The 24,058-nt window shown below is 35.9% G+C and overlaps 1 protein-coding gene across 3 annotated transcripts in view; it reads right to left on the bottom strand.

Moving 5' to 3' along the window:
• Window positions 1-3,702: 3,702 nt before the first annotated feature.
• LOC106072546 (choline transporter-like protein 2) overlaps window positions 3,703-24,058 on the bottom strand; it is a 35,863-nt gene continuing 15,507 nt past the window's right edge. For all 3 annotated transcript variants that reach the window (XM_056040867.1, XM_056040866.1, XM_056040868.1), the window contains 18 exons: window positions 23,481-23,618; window positions 19,563-19,626; window positions 14,649-14,793; window positions 13,609-13,692; window positions 13,101-13,213; window positions 12,519-12,650; window positions 12,287-12,386; window positions 10,595-10,687; window positions 10,276-10,378; window positions 9,287-9,336; window positions 8,942-9,118; window positions 8,609-8,737; window positions 7,851-7,920; window positions 7,688-7,761; window positions 7,380-7,450; window positions 7,119-7,213; window positions 4,333-4,417; window positions 3,703-4,208 (listed from right to left, as the gene is read on the bottom strand). In XM_056040867.1, coding sequence (XP_055896842.1) covers window positions 4,021-4,208; window positions 4,333-4,417; window positions 7,119-7,213; window positions 7,380-7,450; window positions 7,688-7,761; window positions 7,851-7,920; window positions 8,609-8,737; window positions 8,942-9,118; window positions 9,287-9,336; window positions 10,276-10,378; window positions 10,595-10,687; window positions 12,287-12,386; window positions 12,519-12,650; window positions 13,101-13,213; window positions 13,609-13,692; window positions 14,649-14,793; window positions 19,563-19,626; window positions 23,481-23,618 — 1,911 coding nt within the window. In that variant the 3' untranslated portion in view covers window positions 3,703-4,020. The remainder of the gene's footprint in view (window positions 4,209-4,332; window positions 4,418-7,118; window positions 7,214-7,379; window positions 7,451-7,687; window positions 7,762-7,850; window positions 7,921-8,608; window positions 8,738-8,941; window positions 9,119-9,286; window positions 9,337-10,275; window positions 10,379-10,594; window positions 10,688-12,286; window positions 12,387-12,518; window positions 12,651-13,100; window positions 13,214-13,608; window positions 13,693-14,648; window positions 14,794-19,562; window positions 19,627-23,480; window positions 23,619-24,058) is intronic.

Raw genomic sequence — 24,058 nt, 5'->3', positions numbered from 1 at the left:
CATGTAGTCCTTTCATATCTATCATTTGGTTCTGGGTATGCTCGTCAGCACGAATTATGCTTGCTGCTTTCTCTAAAGTTAAGTCTACATCTCTCAGAAGTCTTTCTCTCACTCGATCCGACTGTATGCCACATACCAATCGATCTCTGATGAGTTCATCTCGAAGGTTGTCAAACTTGCATTCTTTTGCCAAATTCTTTAACTCAGTATAATACTGTGCAAACGTTTCTCCGTCTTTCTGCTTTCTTGAAAAGAATTTAAATCTGTCATACACAGTGTTGGACTTTGGCAAAAAATGATTCTGAAACCTTTCAATTACTTTGTCTACAGTCTCATCTTCACATACTTGAAAAGTATTGTAGATGTCTCGAGCGGGTTCACCGATCAGGTGTAACAATAAAGCTTTCTTCACTGGCTCGGGCTTCGTATTTTTTTCAGTGGCGACCATAAACAGTTCAAAACTTTGTCTCCATTTTTTCCATCTTTCAGATAGATTACCGTCTAGTGACAACGGTTTAGGAGGATCGAATAATTCCATTATTCGTACAGATTCTAGATTCTATGTCTAGATCTAGATCTAACAATATGAACTAACGACACCACAAATAAAATGTACTTTTAGCAATTTAGAAACCACTAGATCTAGAGATCTACCTGTTACCAGCACTTTAAAGCAATGTGACACTAGATTTGACACCTAATCTAACACCAGATCTGACACAAGATCTGAAACCAAATCTGACACCATGTTCTGTTGTCACAGATTAATAATACATTACTGTAGACGTTACTATTTAATAATGATAATAACGAGACTGTCTTGATCAAGGTAGACATATATAACTAACTTTTATTTCCGTCCGATTCTTTGCTTTCGAATAAAACATAGACAACAAACAATGACGTAATATCTTCTAATATTAACACAGTGATGTCAATATTATCCTGAGCATATTGCACAAGTAATAAAATCCAAGGTGTGGTAAAAGTAGTGGAAATCTTTTGAGAGATGAGAACGATTAGAATAATTATGATCTTGCCGCTGATAACTTGTCTCCTGAATGCCATCTTTCATTTTATCTATATTTGTCAATCGTTCTTTCTTGAATATGGCTGCGCCATTTTTAGCCTTGATATAACGTTTTATTGATTCTATAAACGCTGACTTTAACTCTCCTCTGTAGCCGATTTATATCCACTGGCGTCACCGCGGGGTGCGGGGCGTGCGGGCCGCACCGGGTGACACCCACCAGGGGATGACACCCAAGTCGGAATAATGCACTTTTCCAAAATGCAACTTTTTAAAATACAAATTACTACCTCGAATGTCTCTCACAGTTTAGTATCTACATGTCCCAAACCTTCTGAATTTAATTCTATTTGACTTGTAATCTTTCTATAAGGAGAAAAATAATACGTTGTAGACTCCAGAAGAAAGAGTTACTGAAGCTCAGAAATGTAGAAAAACGCTTGGCGAGCGGGGTTTCGCCTCGGACAACTCTGAGTGAGCTTAAGGTGCTCCCCCAAACATTTGATCAGTTGAGTGGCACACGTAACATTTGCTATTCTAAAATGTTGAGAAGACATAAGCCCCTCGCGCGCCATTCAACGCAAGCTCTCGCCACAGAAGTCAGTCTAAGGCGACTTTCACAGCCACTTACCAAATGGTGCCCACAAAATTCAAGACTTCTAAAAAGGTGTGACGCCATGATTTTCGGCTTTTATGTTAAGTCAAGATTTTGTTAAACGTGTTTCGTCTTGTCTATTGATATGTCTCAATGTCAATCAACGTTCAGTCGCTACTACCCTTAGACGGCGAATGTCTGTGTGGGAAAGATTTCACTAACGGTAACATTATCTCGGTATGTTATTCGTAGGATCCTTCTCAACCATCACTGCTCAGCCTCTTTTCAACCTTCCACGCCTCGAAGCGATGGTGGCCGTTGGGACAATGATTGTATTAGGTGAATTTTAATCTTCAGGTCTGTATGACCAATGTTTATGGGGGTACTGTGTAACCTGCACCCAATATGCATAACTTTGAAGGCGTATTTATCCTTCATCACGTGTAAACATTTAATCGTATTTCAAAGTAATGCCATGTCGTCTCCAAAATCCAACTCGGTTTGGTTTACGCCATGGGAACCCGAATGCAGCCTGTTCAATGTGTTTTTATGACATCGTCGATGGCTACAAGAGAGAGACATGGGGATAAGATACACCGTTATCTCATATCCGTCTCGATGTTTTCCTCAGTCTGTTGTGACACAACAGCTTAATTTGCTTTAGACATGTCGCTGAATCTGGATAACTTGTTGCGAGATCCCTTATTCTCTTGCTCTTTTCCAGAGTGACTACGAGGGACCCGATCAAACTAGTTTGTTTTACATCTACAAAACTGATCAACATCCTTTGTTGGTATTCCAGGCTTTGCTCCACGGTGTTTCGCAGCATATAAACCTGTTCAGTGCTTGATTCGCCTTTTCGGAAGCAGCTGAGAATCACTAGTATAATTTAAAACCTTTTCCCGTAAGGAGCTCTTACATAATTTCTAATTAAAATGTTCAACTCAATGCAGAGGCGTAGTGAGCAAAACGTGCGCATGGGGCAAGGAATTTATTGGCGCCTACCTCTCCCTTTTACCATGAACATACATAGGCAACTCTCGATGTGTGGCGCCATCCTGAGGGTAGCGCCGGGGCATCGTGCCCCCTAGCCCCCCCCCGTCACTAACCCTAATCCATCAATGAATTACCTTTACAGTTGTATTGAGCTTACCGCACCGGGTGACAGCGACTTTAGTGACGCCACTGTTCATAGCATCAATTGATATCGCCTATATTATACGCTTTGATTTATCCCCGTTCTAACATTGAATTATAAATTGAGGTTCTGAAGAATGTTCAAGGAAGAAATATGCAACACTGACCAAGAAGTCCAAATCAATCTACTATCAATAGCCTCAAATCAATCCACTATCAATAGCCTCAAATCAATCTACTATCAATAGCCTCAAATCAATCTACTATCAATAGCCTCAAATCAATCTACTATCAATAGCCTCAAATCAATCTACTATCAATGGCCTCAAATCAATCTACTATCAATAGCCTCAAATCAATCTACTATCAATAGCCTCAAATCAATCTAATATCAATAGCCTATGTTACTGAATTCGAAGAACATAATAATGAGTAGCTCTGTACATGTTATACTTTTATATGACATTAAATTATATTTTTATTTAATGTGTGTTATGAAAATTGTATTCTGTATCGGTTATCGTTCTTATGTTTACATGTGCTTGTAACTCGTCCGTGAGAATGTGTTCACGAAATGTGTAGTCATTCAGTGTATTCAAGCCATACTATACAGACATGGTTCTCGACTCTCTTATCTTTATGTTCATAACAATGTGTCACACTTTTTTTGTCATCTAAATAAAAATAAATACATGAAATATTGTTAATTTCATACTTTTTACAATTTATATTTGTTGGATGGATGAAGTTACCAGGAATGAAGTGGCCGGAGATGAAATGACCGCAAATGAAATGACCAGAGATGAAATGGCCGCGAACTATTCCGTCTACGTCACTCCTCAGCAGTAGCCCAGGGCCTTAAAGATAAATCTGCTGTCTCGTTTGTGGTGTCCTCTCAATAATTAATCACGAAAACGTTTTCTTTAAATCAAATCAGATATTTATGTATACAAATTTTTTTAATGGGTTAAATGTTGTATTCAATTTTGATTTAGTCATAAAATGTGTAAAAGCAATAGCATGTCAACAAACAGATAAATTCGTGTAAACCATTTACATAAAGGCTGATAAAGCTCATTAATAGTACACAAACATTTCCAATTGTTGCAATGTACACTACAGTGCTGAATTTTGAAACCATGGACTTGTATATATTATAAAATAAAAAAGTCTATGTTTGAAACCTATAAAAGTTCTAGATCAGACTAGTTACAGTAATATGATAGTTGAGAGGTTGGATTTTGATTGATAATGTGACCTATGCCCTTGACTGAGCTCTAGGCTGTGGGAGTGGTCTTCCCCTTCGTTCAGGAGTCACTCGAGCTGTGTGAGCAGGTCTGCTTGAAGGTGAGTTCCCAACATTGCGTTTCCCTAATATTTTCATCAGGCCCTTGCTCATAAAATAAGGTTTCTCTGCTGTCCCATCATTCATTTCAAGATCCTCCACTTGATAAGAAAGTTTTAAAAAAATATATATAGGTTTTATAACTTATAGATAATATAAAATTTAACCTTCTTTACTTAGCTATTATACCTCTTAAAAAGATTGTTGGATTAAAAAATTACTTACAAAAACAAAGAAATAAAGTATCCACTGCCATGTTGTAGACACCAAAGAATACACAAGTCATTAAATAAGTGCTGACTGTTTGAATCTATAAAGAAACATTCAAATATGATTTTTTAAAATGAATTTACAATTTCAAAACAATATTTGAAATAATAATTTTAGATTTATAAAAGTACTAGCTTTACCCACTGACTCCTCCCATCCCAGGCTATATATTGCTAATTTTGCTATTGCTATAGTCCCTCTTTCTTACTCATAACAATCTAATAATATTAAGGCCCTCCCAAACACACTCACTTCTGGTCTGTAAAGTCTATATCACTCCCCCCCCCCATTTACGCACCGACCCCTCCCCCCGAAACCCACCCCCCTAAAAAAAAACACTTGAATTTTCATTACTGTTACATCTCGCTTTATAACGCTATCCCTTCCAAAACATACTTTTTTGACTGCGAGTTCGATTACCAGTATCACTTATTTCCCCACACACATTCCGTGTCTTTAAAAATAGTTCTCCACATAATCTCTAAGTATTCTTCGAACAACTGAAGAGCACACTATTTTTCCTTGGCACAGTCTGCCAAAGAGCTGACAGCTCAGCAGCAATAAAGCTGGCTAGAAGAAAGAGAAGAATCGAAGTGTTTGAAAGTCTCTCTGGTGTTTTCAAAGTGTTCAAAAACATCTTAACTGTACCAGGATCGAGGTTATAAATTCCATTTTAATTTATATATAGATTGAATTATTCCGAAAAACCCTATTTAAAAATATAAATGAAAATAAAAAAGATACTTGAACCCTTGACCCTCAGATTAAAAGTATGATGCTCTGCCGACTGAGCTAACCATGTGTTTTTAATATGTGAGCACATAAAGCATAAAAACTAAAATGCTTAAAAATGGGAATAGTGTAGTGCTCAATACGTCGGCTGAAAAACAACAACAAAACACGTAGGGTTGAAATCGCAAATTTAAAAAATAGTGTTTTTTTTTGGTAAATTAAACTGCGGTTTCGATCATGAAAATATCTTCGTTGTTGTAGACCACAAATGAATGAGAACAGGTTCAAGTGATGTATCACATCCAGTGGGAGATTTAGTGCTTAGTGAGTGAGGGCTTTTAAAAATATATAGCCTATAAGATTAAAAAAAAAAGTAATGATGCTTGCACGGTAATTTGTATTTACTTTATTTTATACAAAATGCCAATGTGATGATTCGTTAGTTTTAATAATCATTACTAAATACATTCTTTTCTTTCATATTCATTTATGTCTTTAGGACGTAGGACGTAATCATCTTCTTTTTTGAAGTAACGTCTGTATTATATAAGATAAGATAAGATTTATTAAAGGTTTCTTGATCTTGATATTTGGATTTCATTGTTGCTGAATATGTTTGATCAATAATGCATTAATCTTGTCATCATTATAGGATACCTTGTCACTATTAGATGAGATTTTAGGTTTGATGTCATACCGCAAGGTTAGATTCTTTTTTTTTATTTTTAACATTTTAAATTATTTTAAGTTTCCAAATGATATACTCACATGATAAAAAATGACATAATCACAATGACATAATCACAATAACATAATCACAATGACATACTCACAATGACATACTCTCAATGACATACTCACAATGACATACTCACAATGACATACTCTCAATGACATACTCACAATGACATACTCACAATGACATACTCACGATGACATAATCACAATAACATACTCACAATGACATACTCACAATAACATACTCACAATGACATACTCACAATGACATACTCTCAATGACATACTCACAATGACATACTCACAATGACATACTCACGATGACATAATCACAATAACATACTCACAATGACATAATCACAATAACATACTCACAATGACATACTCTCAATGACATACTCTCAATGACATACTTGTCACACATTAGTTTTAGAACCACTGTGACACAAGCTGAACTTGTAGTGATTTAGTAATCATGTAACTACTTCGTGCCAATGCACGAGGACATTTTGGGTCTGCAACTGACCACGGGCTGATTTCAGTTAGTTGATCTTGGACTCTTGTAGAGAGAGGAGTGTAATAATCTCCTCGAGTATAATATTTGAGTATAAAATAATTACTATTAAGTAAGCAGAGTTATTTCTTTGGATGTATAATTTGTGATGGCTGAAGTCGCCAATATCTTTTGTGAATTATTTAATGTGAATAAAAACCATGTCTGCTACCAGTGAAGTCTATTAATGATTCTAAATGTTGTGGTCGGAGAGTTCAGTATGTTAGTGTTCTTACGCACCAGCAAATCTAGTGCGCGTGTGAAAGTATTTTATTAAGAAAACAAAGACCATTATAGTAGTACCAGAAGAGGTATCTACAACACACAGAGGCAGAGACCAATTCAAGACCATTATAGTAGTACCAGAAGAGGTATCTACAACACACAGAGGCAGAGACCAATTCAAGACCATTATAGTAGTACCAGAAGAGGTATCTACAACACACAGAGGCAGAGACCAATTCAAGACCATTATAGTAGTACCAGAAGAGGTATCTACAACACACAGAGGCAGAGACCAATTCAAGACCATTATAGTAGTACCAGAAGAGGTATCTACAACACACAGAGGCAGAGACCAAGTCAAGACCGTCCAGGCCTGTACCAGGTCGTGACAATACTCACAATAACATACAATGACATACTCACAATGTCATAATCAAAATGACATACTCACAATGACATACTCACAATGAGATAATCTGAATGACATACTTACAATGACAGGTGCAAGGTAATAATTTAAATTAGGTCGCACTACATAGTTGTCAAAGAAATTGATGCTGCCTTTAAACCAAAAGAAGGACATAGTGACTGTTGAAGGAAGATTAATATTAATAATAAAATCATTTCTAGGGTATTCATTGGACTGATATTTTATTAAAAGCTAAACACTTGTTTTGTAATGGTAATAACTAAAAAGCTTTTATAAGAATTATTTTTAGTTTGTTTATTTACTGATGTTAATAAAGTCTCTTACAAACTGCTCCAGTGACCAAAACTCTACTGAGAAACAGAAGAAAGTCTGTCACTTTGTCAAGGACTATAACTCTGTTTTAAAGAAACAATATAGGTTCATTCAAAATTCACAATACAATTCAATAATTTTTGTTTTAAAATGAAATAGAATAAAATATGTTATTACATCATTTTTTGTTCAAAGTAATGTCCGAAACTGAATGTCAGATATTGAATATCGAATATTGATTAGATAATTATTAATGAATGATAAAGAATGTTTGAAATTAATTAGATATTGAATGTCTGATAATGAATGCATGAGTTTACCTTAAAGAATTTCTCATAATTAAAAAAAATGCATCCTTAGCAGAAATACAAAAGTTTTTCCCACGAATAGCAATCTGAAAAAAAAAATGTATACATTATTTATGTTTTTTTATCATTTTACAAAGTATCATAATTATTGCTTATTTTAAACAAAGGTACTAACCAAAATATAGGCATTTTTGTTAATAAATTTCATAAATTTCTCAAGGCACCAAAAACAACATTTTAAACATCTGTTGAGAAAATAATATGAGATTTTATTGATGAAAATGAAATAAAGCTTTTATATTAAAACAAAATATAATATAGTATAATTTTTAAGGTCTCAATGCTTCGTTTTACTGAAACTAATTTTTTTTGTTGAAACAAAAGAAGCAGACATCATTTTAAGAAGCTTATATCAACTCACTATTTCCATCAGTCTGTCTGTCTGGTAAAAAGTTTGTACAGGTTATTTCTCCCACACCCATTCTCGGATCATTGAAACTTTACACAATTATTCATTGGTGTAGACTGTAGAGTAAGACAATACATGAATCAATAAAAAAAAAACACAATTATTCAAATAATTACTGGTAATAAATTATCTTGTTTGATGTTAAGAAGGGAAAGTAATCCTTCAGTATTCACAGATATCACTAAATATTTTGGGTTTTGTCCCCTTAGCTAAAACTTAAAACAATTATCTATTATACCAAACAATATAAATCAATAAAAAGTTAACCTTTAAATAATTAATTACTTATCAAATAAGGGAAATAGCTTCTACATTATAGAGATATTTAGTTGTAAGTGTTGAGTTCTTCCACTTAGATTATCTTTTCTTTAAAAAAAAAAGATTTTTATATCTTGTTTAGGGTTATCAATAAAGTATTGGTTTTAAAGAATCATTCATCTAAACAAAAATTTTAGCTTGTTTACATTAAAATAAATTTGGCCACTTTGTTTTGAGAATCTTTCAGTTTGTAGTCCAAGTATTCAAGAAAGATTCTTATCAGTTGAATAATAGCAATAATGAGTGAGCCAAAGGCCAGGGACCCAAGATGATACCTGAAATTAATTGTAATGAAAATATTTAATCAGTTTTTTGTGTATATTATAAAGAGAAAAATACAAGTACAGATTAAAATGTGATAAATGCTCACTGATTGATATTTTTACACATTGCTTTTATGCTATTTCAAATGTGAAATTCCCTGTAAGATCCTAGTGAAAGTAGTCATGCTATGAATAAATAAAGAATGCAGAACTCACCTAAATGATCTAAATAAAGACATTGCAACAGGGAATGCTGGGATATCTTTAGGTTTCTCCCAACTCCAATAGTATGAGCCAAATGAACCTGCTAGAGTCATGTGACTTAAAGCTACTATAAAATTAAGTGTCCATAGTAGCATGAAGACCATAAACACCTCCATAGGAATGACATATCTGTAATATCAAAAACAAAATGATAGTGTTACTAATAGATCCTGCCTCATAGAGTATGCAATTTATGTTGGTTTTTTTAGGGAACATTACCAAATCAAAAGTTTGCAGTTAACTTTTTAATTATTTGAATAAATAATTTACTTCCCTATTCAAATACATAAAACTCACTCATTTCCACCATATTTCACAAATTCACACAATGTTCCGAGAGTTGAGTTCTTCAAAAAAATAATGTTGAGTACATTAAAACAAACAAATTTAGTTAAAAATAAACTAATTTGATGATAAAAAAATTAATTGTATGGAAAATATAAATCAGTTGAATTGTTTTACAAAAAATAATTTGCAAGAATGTCAACAGCTTGTCATTTTTTTAAATTCTGACAATGAAATAACCTTTAAGGTTGTTATAGACATGAGTTTCACAAATACATGTAAAATTTAAGGTGAAGTTAAGTTGATAAAACATGACACATACTACACTAGAGAGTTGGAAATTTAAAATATTTTAAAGAATTTATTTTGTGCTAGTTATTTTACTTATGACATGGTTGCAACACTGTTATGGAGTTTATATGTGTGTTCTGATCTAACCATGAGAAATGGTGGGCTGATGGTTTGTTTGTGTTGGGTAAAAAAGATTCTGATGAAATCACAACATTTGTCTGTTGTAGTGAGGTGAACCTGCAAGAGACTTGCGACAGAAATGATCAGTATATTTAATGTATTTTATTTTGTTTAAATTATCGTTTCATTTGTGTTTCTAAATATACATATATACTTTCAAGTTGAATCTGTGTATATTTATAACTAAAAGTTATACTGTTTTGTTTTAAAAGAGTTACATACCAACCACTTAGCATCAACACACACTTATTGGTGTAAAAAAAAAAAGATGATAAATCCAAAGACTTCATGGAAAAAAAAATTAAGTTTTCAGCTGTGCAAATGATTTGAAAACTTAATAAAAATGATTTTGCTACTGGAATAGTTGAAATTAATAAAAATTAATTTTTTAGAGCAATAATCTAATGTTTCTTTGGCAATGTCCTAATTAGTTAACTAAACATTTCTTTAGATTGTTTAACAATTATCTTTAATGCAAATTTAATTATTGAAAATTTCTAGTCTCTTGAATGAAGTCTCTATAATCTTACATCAGGCTGACATGGAACTCTAGAGAGGTAGTAGTTGATATTGTTGGTGCTGGTATTTGTTGCATTGCTGTAATATTGGGAATGACCCATTGAAGCAATGTATCTGGATTTTTTGTTAAGAATGTTATGCAATTGATGTTGATAATAATTAGGTAGTTCTTTTTTATCATTTTGCGCTTCATAATCAGTCTATTTCAACAAACCTTAATTGAAATAAATCAATGTTAAGTTAATAGATCCAAAAATTGAAATTGACAACTGACTGTGTATAGATTCAATATATTTTTCATGACATAAATGGATTTTTGGTTAAGGATACATGACGCTGGCTACCCAATACACAAGAAAAATAACTTGCAGAAGAAAAGGAACAAGTGGCCAAAATAGTGTTGAAAACATGTAACCAATAGCTCTGTAGAGGAGAAACAGAAGCATTATAACAAAATTGGACTTGCCTTCTAAAAAAAACATTTAAATACTATCCTCAATATTGTGTAATCCCAGGAAGATTTTTAAGAGTACAAAAAACTGAGTAAATAGATGGAAACTATAAAGCGAATGAAGCTAGCACAAAGATGGTCTAATTTTTAAGGCTTTCAACATTTCCTTCGCTTTAATATATCCCTTATTCTGATGAACCATTGGGGCATCACACAAGATCTTTTGACCGACTTTCACCGTCCATTTTTTTATGTTATTTTCCCATCCCTTTCTCTGTCTGCCTCTTCTTCTTTTACCTGGCACTTTTCCCTGAAGGAACTTTGTGAACCCTGTGATATGGCTATAAAGTTTAGTTGTTGTTTTTTTTCAGTCATTAGCAGGTTATCATGGGGTCCAATTACTGAATTAATCATGTTTATAATCTCTTCTTTGTGATTTGGTCTTATAAGTGATACCTAGGATCTTTCTGTAGCATCTCAATTCCATTGCTAGGATCCTCCTCTCTAGTTTTGCAAGCATAGAAGAATGTGGCCATGACCAGAGAGCACATTTTGATGTCGAGGACTATAAAGCTTGTCTTTCCCAATTGTTTTAAGGTTTACAAGTGCTTCTGTAGACTGCAATTCTGACCAGTAGTTCAGATTAGATTCCTTCATTTGAGACAATAGCTCCAAGGTATTTAAAGCTACTTTTAAAATTCTGTTGACTATTGGTCATGATTTGTGTTTTTTTGGCATTGATATGCTTACCATATGCTGCAGAAGTCCTGTATATGTACATCCTCAAGTCAACTAGCTCATCTTCTGCCCCTGCCAGACAATCTGTCATCCGTGAAGTGCAAGTTAATATTTCTTCATCCTCTAATGCTTACAGAACCTCTAGAGCATCTTCCATTATCCTGTCAAGGAAGATGTTGAAAAGAATTGGTGAAAGTAGGCAGCCTTGTCTCACTCCAACTGTGATTTTAAACCAGTCTTCAATGTTGTTGCTGAAGTACACTGCACTAGTGGCCTGCTTCTGGATTAGTTTTATTACTTAGCCTTCATTTCTATGTGTAGGAAATAAATTGAAAGAGATTCTGTCCAAGGCAAAAGACAAAGAGGAATGGCGAAAGATGGTCAACAGATCTTGTGTGGTGCATTTAGTCTGAATCAAAAGTGAGACTTGCTAGCTCAATCTTTATGTGACTATTTGCAAAATCATTTCAAACAATAGTCTTCATCATTTCACACAAGTGAAAAATTCATCATTTTAAGTTGGTAGATTAGATGAGAAATGTGGACCTCAGGAAGATGTTTTGTGCCTTACCACTAGTCAATTTTATGAAAAAACTGAAAACAAACTGGTTAATCCACTTCAAAAGATTGTCAAACATTGAAGCAGACATGAATGTTTATATTAACTGATGATAGAATTCATGGGAAAACAAACATTGTATTCTTTGTTTAAAAAAAAAAGATTCATTACAAAGGGTTTACTAGTCTTCACAAGACATAATTCTGTTAAGCTATCTGACTCAGTAAAAAATAAAAACTATTTTTGTTAATAACATGTAGAGTAAGTCTCAAACCTGCTGGCTTCTTTAATAAGTTCAATAGCTATACAGACTCTTTTGACCAGGAATAAAAACAAGAAAAGTAGAAGAATGAGCAAAGTACTTGTAGCACAACCTGAAATAAACAGGAACAACAACTCTGTCTTCAACTTCATACCAAATGTTTAGAAAATAAATTGATCTGGAAATGATTAGGACAGCATTTTTGCTAAAGATATTCAGATTTTCCTTGAAGAATTCCACTTACCAAATGCAAGCCATGTTTTTTTCAAAGACAAATAGTAATTAAAATTCATGGCAAAAGCTTGTGAAATGCCATATTCTTCGGTAGCATTTAATGCCTTCAGTCTGTAGTATTCATTATAACAATAATAACAAGCTGGGAAAAATAAAAAGACTTGTTTGTATTACTATTTAAAACTCAACATAATATTGATGTTTATGATTGAATATTTAAAAAGTCACAGGTAAAGGGTGGGTGTGTGATTAAGCCAATTCAACTTTGTGTTTGTGGTAAACTGAACTGATTAGTTGGCTAACCACATCATTCCCGTGTTATTTTTAATCTGTAAATATGAATTTACCCCATCTTAAGCCATTTATATGTAAAGTTTTTGTTCTTTTAAAAGTAGATATGTATAAAAAAATCAAATAGCCTAATAAGCCATAAACATATCATTCAAATCATATTTAGTTGTTTTTTTCCACTAAATATACCAGCAACATCAACTAACATGGTCTATCTATGATTCAACTCTTACAATTGATTTATTTATGAGAATATCAGAATCGTTTAGCAAAACAATTTCTCAGTATCCATAAAACTTACCAAAAGATAATAATCCATAAATGCAAACTAAAGTGGCCCACACCATGATGCCAGCCAGCCATCTTAATAAGAACATCCACAGCATACAAAGTAGTAAAGAAACGAAACATCCTCTAGAAAAACAAAAATTAGGTCATCATCATTGTACTTCAAGGCATAAAACATACTTTTAGCTTATTGTGTTCAACATATTACATTTATTACAGAAAAAAATTAAAGATTTAAAAAACTAGATCAAGTCCCTATGATGCTACTTTTAAAACAAATGAATTATCCTTAACTTACACTAGTATCATGCACCATGATGCTACTTTTTAAAAAAATAATTATCCTTAACTTACACTAGTATCATCCACCATGATGCTACTTTTAAAACAAATTAATTATCCTTAACTTACACTAGTATCATCCACCATGATGCTACTTTAAAAAAAAATTATCCTTAACTTACACTAGTATCATCCACCATGATGCTACTTTAAAAAAAAAATAATTATCCTTAACTTACACTAGTATCATCCACCATGATGCTAAAATATCTTTAAATACCAGGTCTACGAATTCCTTGACTTGATAAAATAGCGACAGATAACTGAAAAAAAAGGACAGACCAATGACATAGTGACAGATAACTGAAAAAAAAAAAGGACAGCTCAATGACATAGCGACAGATAACTGAAAAAAAAGGACAGACCAATGACATAGCGACAGATAACTGAAAAAAAAGGACAGACCAATGACATAGCGACAGATAACTGAAAAAAAAGGACAGACCAATGACATAGCGACAGATAACTGAAAAAAAAGGACAGACCAATTACATAGTGACAGATAACTGAAAAAAAAGGACAGACCAATGACATAGCGACAGATAACTGAAAAAAAAGGACAGACTAATGACATAGCGAAGTCATAAGTTGAGTGTTATAATTAACAAATTTCCAAAATACTTGACCGTCATTCAGCCAGGAAAACCAATGACTTGACAAAGTTTAAGTCATTGATTAACATGCATGACTAGATTGACATATGAAATGCGTAGGACGTAATTATCTTCTTTTTTTTTTTTTTTTTTTTGAAGTAACGTCTGTAATATATAAGATAAGATAATATTTTCACGTCTGCTAAATCAGGAATCTTCATCCCAACAGCAACATATATATGCGAGACATGGAAGTCATCTGCCAAAATTAAGTAGGCTCAACAAAAATGGCTAATACGTTTTTAGGGGGTCAGTTATAGAGATCGGGTCTCAAACAAGAAAATCTGCCAAACTAGAGTCGACCACTTAGTGAAGCTGTGATAGAGCGTCGCATGAGGTTTGCGATGACATGGAGACCAATTTGAGGAAAGGGCAAACAGGGACGTCCTCGTACAACTTGGCGCCACACTTTCATGAAGGACCGCAGAGCAGTGGACACCAGGTGGGAAGAGGCTTCAGACATTGCCAGTGACAGATCTTTATGGAGACAGCTTGCCGCCCAATTCGCCGAACGGCGCTGAAGGATTGAAGTTAGTTAAGAAAGTAAATGAGGAACCGTAACTTACTAGCTGGCATCACTGAGTTTTCTCCCTGTAACACTGCTGTTCCCAGAATCAGTGATAGCATAACTCTTGTTATTGTACTGATATGTTATGTCTGCTGCTAGGTTGACAATGTCCACAAATATGGATGGTACACAGTAGTTCATTACTGCAATGTAATCAGTGCATTGGTAAACAGTAATTAACAAGGCAAATATGCCGAGTATATATTTTCCATACAGTCTCTAAATAACAATATAATAATGCTTCCATCTTCTATACCAAAGCAATGAAAAATAGTGAAATTATAGAGCTTCATCAAAATACCCGCAAGTATCGTAATACTCTAGTTGACCTTCCACTGATATGTCACTGTTTCTCATTATAAGATGTATTGCTCATGTTCATGTGGATTTCGCTATGCAATGCATTGGGTCTACTTATGTTCATGTGTTTGTAAATATGAGATGTATAGCTTATGTTCATGTGTTTGTAACTATGAGATGTATAGCTTATGCTCCATTTTAGCGTGTTTCTAAGAGATGTATTACTTATGTTCATGTGTTTGTAACTATGAGATGTATAGCTTATGTTCATGTGTTTGTAACTATGAGATGTATAGCTTATGTTCCATGTTAGCGTGTTTCTAAGAGATGTATTACTTATATTTGTGTGTTTCTAAGAGATGTATTGCTTATGTTTGTGTGTTTCTAAGAGATGTATAGCTTATGTTCCATGTTAGCGTGTTTCTAAGAGATGTATTACTTATATTTGTGTGTTTCTAAGAGATGTATTGCTTATGTTTGTGTGTTTCTAAGAGATGTATTGCTTATGTTTGTGTGTTTCTAAGAGATGTATTGCTTATGTTAGCGTGTTTCTAAGAGATGTATTGCTTATGTTAGCGTGTTTCTAAGAGATGTATTGCTTATGTTAGCGTGTTTCTAAGAGATGTATTGCTTATGTTTGTGTGTTTCTAAGAGATGTATTGCTTATGTTCGTGTGTTTCTAAGAGATGTATTGCTTACATTTGTGTGTTTCTAAGAGATGTATTGCTTATGTTAGCGTGTTTCTAAGAGATGTATTGCTTATGTTAGCGTGTTTCTAAGAGATGTATTGCTTATGTTTGTGTGTTTCTAAGAGATGTATTGCTTATGTTTGTGTGTTTCTAAGAGATGTATTGCTTATGTTCGTGTGTTTCTAGGCGATGTATTGCTTATGTTTGTGTGTTTCTAGGCGATGTATTGCTTATGTTCGTGTGTTTCTAAGAGATGTATTGCTTATGTTTGTGTGTTTCTAAGAGATGTATTGCTTATGTTCGTGTGTTTCTAAGAGATGTATTGCTTATGTTCGTGTGTTTCTAAGAGATGTATTGCTTATATTTGTGTGTTTCTAAGAGATGTATTGCTTATATTTGTGTGTTTCTAAGAGATGTATTGCTTATGTTCGTGTGTTTCTAAGAGATGTATTGCTTATATTTGTGTGTTTCTAAGAGATGTATTGCTTATATTTGTGTGTTTCTAAGAGATGTATTGCTTATATTTGTGTGTTTCTAAGAGATGTATTGCTTATGTTCGTGTGTTTCTAAGAGATGTATTGCTTATGTTCGTGTGTTTCTAAGAGATGTATTGCTTATATTTGTGTGTTTCTAAGAGATGTATTGCTTATATTTGTGTGTTTCTAAGAGATGTATTGCTTATGTTAGCGTGTTTCTAAGAGATGTATTGCTTATGTTTGTGTGTTTCTAGGCGATGTATTGCTTATGTTCGTGTGTTTCTAAGAGATGTATTGCTTATGTTCGTGTGTTTCTAAGAGATGTATTGCTTATGTTCGTGTGTTTCTAAGAGATGTATTGCTTATGTTCGTGTGTTTCTAAGAGATGTATTGCTTATATTTGTGTGTTTCTAAGAGATGTATTGCTTATATTTGTGTGTTTCTAAGAGATGTATTGCTTATGTTTGTGTGTTTCTAAGAGATGTATTGCTTATATTTGTGTGTTTCTAAGAGATGTATTGCTTATATTTGTGTGTTTCTAAGAGATGTATTGCTTATGTTCGTGTGTTTCTAAGAGATGTATTGCTTATGTTCGTGTGTTTCTAAGAGATGTATTGCTTATATTTGTGTGTTTCTAAGAGATGTATTGCTTATATTTGTGTGTTTCTAAGAGATATATTGCTTATATTTGTGTGGTTCTAAGAGATGTATTGCTTATATTTGTGTGTTTCTAAGAGATGTATTGCTTATGTTTGTGTGTTTCTAAGAGATGTATTGCTTATATTTGTGTGTTTCTAAGAGATGTATTGCTTATATTTGTGTGTTTCTAAGAGATGTATTGCTTATATTTGTGTGTTTCTAAGAGATGTATTGCTTATATTTGTGTGTTTCTAAGAGATGTATTGCTTATATTTGTGTGTTTCTAAGAGATGTATTGCTTATATTTGTGTGTTTCTAAGAGATGTATTGCTTATGTTTGTGTGTTTCTAAGAGATGTATTGCTTATATTTGTGTGTTTCTAAGAGATGTATTGCTTATATTTGTGTGTTTCTAAGAGATGTATTGCTTATGTTTGTGTGTTTCTAAGAGATGTATTGCTTATATTTGTGTGTTTCTAAGAGATGTATTGCTTATGTTTGTGTGTTTCTAAGAGATGTATTGCTTATATTTGTGTGTTTCTAAGAGATGTATTGCTTATGTTTGTGTGTTTCTAAGAGATGTATTGCTTATGTTTGTGTGTTTCTAAGAGATGTATTGCTTATATTTGTGTGTTTCTAAGAGATGTATCGCTTGTGTTTGTGTGTTTCTAGGCGATGCATTGCTTATGTTCGTGTGTTTCTTGTGACAAGTCAAAAAACTCGCTGTCAGAGTCACTCAAATTTATCACAGCATTAATTATTATTTTTCATTATTTATTTATTTTATTTTAATTATTTCCCCATCCTACCCCTAAATTATTCACCCGCCACACCTTTTCCGCTCCAGGCTAGACTTAGTTGACCTCATTGGAGATAGCTAGGCCACGTCTTTCAATTTATCTCCCCTTGACCGGGGCAAAGATACGCACAGACTCTTTGATCTTATCGGCAGGATGTCTGACAGCCGCAGTGGACACCACCTTGTGTGGAATGCAAGTCACCCCCCCCCCCTTTCTCCTATGTCTCTCTTTGATCTAGGAGACCACGAGGACAAACACGCCCATTGACCTCCCAAAGTGCGAATCCCATCTCAAGTCTACTTCACCCTTGATAATTTTACTATCGCACTAATACTGCGCTTAGAAAGGAGATATGAGTTATCTCCCCTGTAATGAATTATCTCCCCTTTACTCATTTTACTCATTTTACTCTAATGAGAGTTGCGCCGCTTGAACGGACACCCTCTCCATTCAAGCGCGCTCCATTGTTCTCGACCCACGGTCATATGTAAACAAATCGTCTGGGTCGCTGACCACCGCCCATCCCCCCCCCCCCTTCTCTTTCACTGTGTTGTTTATTTCAGATTATTATTTCCCCTTCTATGTACATTTTTATATTAGTATTTCCCCTTTTATGTACATTTATATAATGCTACTATCTGCCATCTATTTTCCAAATCCCATTTGTCATCCTCTCCTCATTGTGCTCTAAAGCAATTTCACCAATCTGACGAATGCACCTCAGTCGAGGGCATCGATAAGATGTATGAGAGACATGTCCTAACTTATCTTTATTTATCCGCAACCTCCCTCAGGTGTCTGTCTATTGCCTATTTACCTGCCTATTTATTTTTTGGATCAACGATCTATTTACCTGCATCTGTGCTTAGTGCTATTCAGCGCTGCACTTGCCTACTGAGATCTACTCAACTCTACCACTTGGCGCTATCGGCATTGCCCGCCTATTCGACAGCCCACCTGTCAAGCTATTAGGTGCGACGTCCCTATAGATTCAGATCTGTGTGAGACGTCATAGCTACGCCAACCCTCTGCAACTCACTGGACATATCCTGTCAACTACGCTGCCCACGGCAGATCAGCTCTGCCCGCAGTAACCTTGTGCCCACGGTAGCCGGCCTCCCGCCCTACTGTGCCCACTACAGATACTAGAACTTGGGATTGAGACTCCACAAGAACTATATCACCGGCGTCCCTCTATCCGCTAGAGCGCCACCTCCAGCTGCAGAACCTCAAGCCAGGACCCAGCCAGCTGCGACATCAACAGGACAACCAGCTAAGTCAGAGGACAAAGTGACATACTCTCTTATTAAATGCAAGAGTGATGATTAAATCTAGTATTATTTAGAGATAGAAGCAAACCCTCCCCCTTTTTATTCTTATATGTATATTTATGTAAATAATATTCTTCATTTTTAACTTTTGTATCTATCTTTCATTGCTTTGTCTCGTTGCGTGTCTGCTCCCGATTCATATGCTGATAGGTTGGTGTGTGATAGCTTTAAAAATAATCATCCCCTAGACATAAAACGCGCCAAACACACGTCACATTACCCCACCTGTCACATTTCTAAGAGATGTATTGCTTATATTTGTGTGTTTCTAAGAGATGTATTGCTTATATTTGTGTGTTTCTAAGAGATGTATTGCTTATATTTGTGTGTTTCTAAGAGATGTATTGCTTATATTTGTGTGTTTCTAAGAGATGTATTGCTTATATTTGTGTGTTTCTAGGCGATGTATTGCTTATGTTCGTGTGTTTCTAAGAGATGTATTGCTTATATTTGTGTGTTTCTAGGCGATGTATTGCTTATGTTCGTGTGTTTCTAAGAGATGTATTGCTTATGTTTGTGTGTTTCTAAGAAATGTATTGTTTACGTTCGTGTTGCCTAAGTTTTGCTTATGTTGGTGTTTCTGACTAAGAAATGTATTGCTTATATGTCTCGTGTACAGATGCCCAAGCTCTAGAAAAATAAGATAATTAATATCAAGTGCAATCAGTTCACACTAACCGGAAGTTGTTTTGACATAATAAGCAGCACAGTCACCGTCCTTGACATATTTTTGAACCGTTTTCTGTATTGGAAAAAGACCTCGACTAAAATTCGTTGCCCTAAATAATTGAAAGACTAATTAAGCATTACACTAACAAATACAGAACTTACAGTTTCACACAAGTACAGAAACTTATTCCTTTATATTTCCAGCTATCATCAGGCAATGGTCGATATCATGGGCGTAGCCAGGATTTTTTACGGAGGGGGGGGTATGGGGGTGATATATATATATATATATTTGTGTGTGTATATAATTAATCTTTATTACATTCTGACTCTTCATTCTTTCGGAAGACGTTTATTATACCCTAGAATATGTTCTTTATGGAGTTAGTGAAAAATTTGTAGACTACCCGCCGTTGCCAGCAATGAGGTCTGGGGAGCGCCCGTCACTATTTCCAGTATTGAAAGCCTAAAAAATGCATATTCTGAGGTATCTACAGTGCATTATTCTGCAATTTAAAAGTTTTATTTCAAAACCTGTGCTATTCTTACTGACTTAGATCCTCCCGCGCCGTTCGGTTCATTGGGCGGCAAGCTGTTTCAACAAAATTCTGTCACTGGCAATGTCTGAAGCCTTTTCCCACTTGCTCTGAGGACCTCTATGAAAGTGTGGCGTGAAGTTGTATTAGGATATTCCTATTAGCGATTTCCTCGTAGTGGCCTCCTTGTCATTGCAACTTTTATTATGCGTAATTCATTTTGTCGGAATACATGTCCCGCAAACCTCAAGCGACGCTCTGTCACAACCTTACCAAGGGGTCGGCATAGCATTTCCTTGATTGAGACCCGATCTCTATAGCTGACTCCTAAAATCCGTCTTAGCCATCTTTGTAGAGCCACATTTAGTCTCTTTCAATTTAGGCATCCACTGCACTTTATTAATGGAGTCCAGCCACTGGTAGAAATTTTGTAACCTCTCTTTTTTAACAACGCTCATAGAATTTGGTGACTGTAGTTTGCTTTAGAATAATATTGAAGAGGGGGTTTTCAACCTCAAAACTCTCTGTAGGGGGATTTTAAACTCAAAAAATCTGAAGTGGTTTTAAACTAAAAAAAAAAAATCTGGAGGAGGGGGGTTTAAACTCAAAACCTCCTTTGGCTTGGCTAAGCTCAAAGAATTTTAGTGTGTAATTTACTTTTTTTTTTATATTGAAGAAGTATTTTTTAGCATCAAACCCCGATGAAGGGGAGTTTAAACTCAAAACCTTCTTTGGCTACGCTCATAGCATTTTGAGTGTGTAGTTTGCTTTTTTATATCGATGAGGTATTTTTTTTTAGCGTCAAACCCCGCTGAAGAGGGGTTTAAATTTAAAATCCCTTTGGTTACGCTCAAAAATTTTAGAGTGTGTAATTTGCTTTTTTATATTGAAGAGAAGTTTTATAGTAAATTTCGGAGGGGGTTTTAAAATTAAAATCTTCCTTAGCTATGCTCTTGGAATTTGGGGATTGTTGTTTGCATTATTTTTTGTTTGTTTTGTTTTATAGAAGAGGGGAATTTAACTGAAAAACCCCCTTGGCTGCGCTGGGGCAAGTTATGGTTTAATATTAAAATCTCACCTAAAATAAAAAAAATCAAAGCGGGGGAGGGGGGGATTTCATATCGGGAGAGCCCCCCCCCCTGGCTACGCCCATGGTCGATATATTAGCAACAGGTCAACCTGCGGTCCTTATCCGACCCCTTATGTGGTGCTATCCAGCCCCTAGGCCCATGAGTCCACAGAGGATCTGATATTTGTGTGATAACGCGACCTGTGACATGGTTTTTTGAAATGTATATGGCCCCTAGGTCGAAAAAGGTTGGCCACCCCTGCATTATTACTATAAGCACAGATAAAACTTCAGTCTTGATGAGCATAGGAGATACTACAAGACAGTAATACCATGTGTCTGATCGTATTTTAAGTAAAGAGTATAGAGGTTATTCAAAATGATATTCTTTAATTTATGAATGGACATTTAAACAGGTGATTTTGGAGATTTTTTTTCCTTTGGTTTTCTGACCATTCATAACTGTGTTTTATATGTTTCGGGCCCTGCAGAAATGAAAGTAATTAAGTTCCAGTTCAAACTACTGCGGGCAGGGCAGCAGGGGATGACTGTGGAATTTGTTGAAAATTGGGGCCATCGTATTGACAGAGCTAAGAGCATACTTCTTGTCCAGGAAGCCTATCATTGCTTACACCTATGAGCTGTGCTCTGTGCACAAGAACAGTAGAAAGCAGCGGGCTCCTAGCCCAGACATCCTGCAGTAGATAGCAGCGGGCTCCTAGCCCAGACATCCTGCAGTAGATAGCAGCGGGCTCCTAGCCCAGACATCATGCAGTAGATAGCAGCGGGCTCCTAGCCCAGACATCCTGCAGTAGATAGCAGCGTGCTCCTAGCCCAGACATCCTGCAGTAGATAGCAGCGTGCTCCTAGCCCAGACATTCTGCAGTAGATAGCAGCAGGCTCCTAGCCCAGACATAGTGCAGTAGATACCAGCGGGCTCCTAGCCCAGACACCCTGCAGTAGATAGCAGTGGGCTCCTAGCCCAGACACCCTGCAGTAGATAGCAGTGGGCTCCTAGCCCAGACAACCTGCAGTAGATACCAGCGGGCTCCTAGCCCAGACATCCTGCAGTAAATAGCGGGTTCCTAGCCCAGATATTCTGCATTAGATAGCTGCAGGCTCCTAGCCCAGACATCCTGCAGTAGATAGCAGCAGGCTCCTAGCCCAGACATCCTGCAGTAGATACCAGCGGGCTCCTAGCCCAGACACCCTGCAGTAGATAGCAGTGGGCTCCTAGCCCAGACAACCTGCAGTAGATAGCAGCAGGCTCCTAGCCCAGACATCCTGCAGTAAATAGCAGCGGGTTCCTAGCCCAGTTATTCTGCAGTAGATAGCAGCAGGCTCCTAGCCCAGACATCCAGCTGTAGATAGCAGTGAGCTCCTAGCCCAGACATCCTGCAGTAGATAGCAGCAGGCTCCTAGCCCAGACATCCTGCAGTAGATAGCAGCAGGCTCCTAGCCAAGACACCCTGCAGTAGATAGCAGCGGGCTCCTAGCCCAGACATCCAGCTGTAGATAGCAGTGGGCTCCTAGCCCAGACATCCTGCAGTAGATAGCAGCATGCTCCTAGCCCAGACATCCTGCAGTAGATAGCAGCGGGCTCCTAGCCCAGACATTCTGCAGTAGATAGCAGCGGGCTCCTAGCCCAGACATTCTGCAGTAGATAGCAGCGGGCTCCTAGCCCAGACATCCAGCTGTAGATAGTAGCGGGCTCCTAGCCCAGACATCCAGCTGTAGATAGCAGCGGGCTCCTAGCCCAGACATTCTGCAGTAGATAGCAGCGGGCTCCTAGCCCAGACATTCTGCAGTAGATAGCAGCGGGCTCCTAGCCCAGACATCCTGCAGTAGATAGCAGCGGGCTCCTAGCCCAGACATCCAGCTGTAGATAGCAGCGGGCTCCTAGCCCAGACATCCTGCAGTAGATAGCAGCAGGCTCCTAGCCCAGACATCCAGCTGTAGATAGCAGCGGGCTCCTAGCCCAGACATCCAGCTGTCGATAGCAGATGGCAGGTTCAAAGTGATGATTGTCTGAAGCGCCACACGGTAAGAAATGAATAAACTAAAAGTTACTTAGAGACTCCATAAGAACTTATAATTAAAGTTATCTTCAAAACGTTAGAAAGACAAGAATCAATGCTGACAACTTAGCAATATAGTAATAACTCAGTCCTTCAAAAGCTCTTGATTTGAAATCTTATGATAAATGAGTCCTTTAAAAGCTCTTGATTTGAAATCTTATGATAAATGAGTCCTTTAAAAGCTCTTGATTTGAAATCTATGTCGTTAGAAAGTCCTGCCTTACAGACATTGTCCTCTACTCACCGCGGCGGACTGGGGATCAACGTTGTACTTGCAAATCATTTTCTCTCTTTCGGAGGCCAACACTTTGTTGACAGCGGTCTCCAAGGCAACCGTTTGAATGAAAGACCAGTACTCTGAAGGACATGTTTTTACACAGATCTGAAACAATGAAACGTTATTATGCTTTGTTGTTTTACATCTTTTATTTCGTTTTATTTTAAATTCTTTGCCAAACATTTTTCAAAAACACTTCTGCTGACTAGATAACATTTTCCACAAGATATCTTTAAAGTTTGAAGAACATAATATATTTTGTTCAGAGTTATTCTGTTGCTAATTTTAATAACCCTACAATATTATAATAACTATTAAATAAAATATCATTAGATTTGTTGTATTACAATTTCACAAAAAATAAAAATAATACTAGCAATGCTACGATAGATTATTGTTTAGGAAAGAGTAGTGTAGAAAGTCTGATTGGGGGGGGGGGCACTATGAGCTAACCACACCAGGTGACTTCCACCTTACCGACGCCTTCTGCGTGAAAACCACCTTTAATAAGAGTAGTTAATAGAATCGATAAGACATCAGTTCAT

The sequence above is a fragment of the Biomphalaria glabrata genome, chromosome 9, assembly GCF_947242115.1.
Source record: "Biomphalaria glabrata chromosome 9, xgBioGlab47.1, whole genome shotgun sequence".
In the NCBI taxonomy this organism is placed as follows: Eukaryota; Metazoa; Mollusca; class Gastropoda; family Planorbidae; genus Biomphalaria; species Biomphalaria glabrata.
Note: the sequence above shows the minus strand (reverse complement) of the source record. Positions and strands in the feature narration are given on the sequence as shown.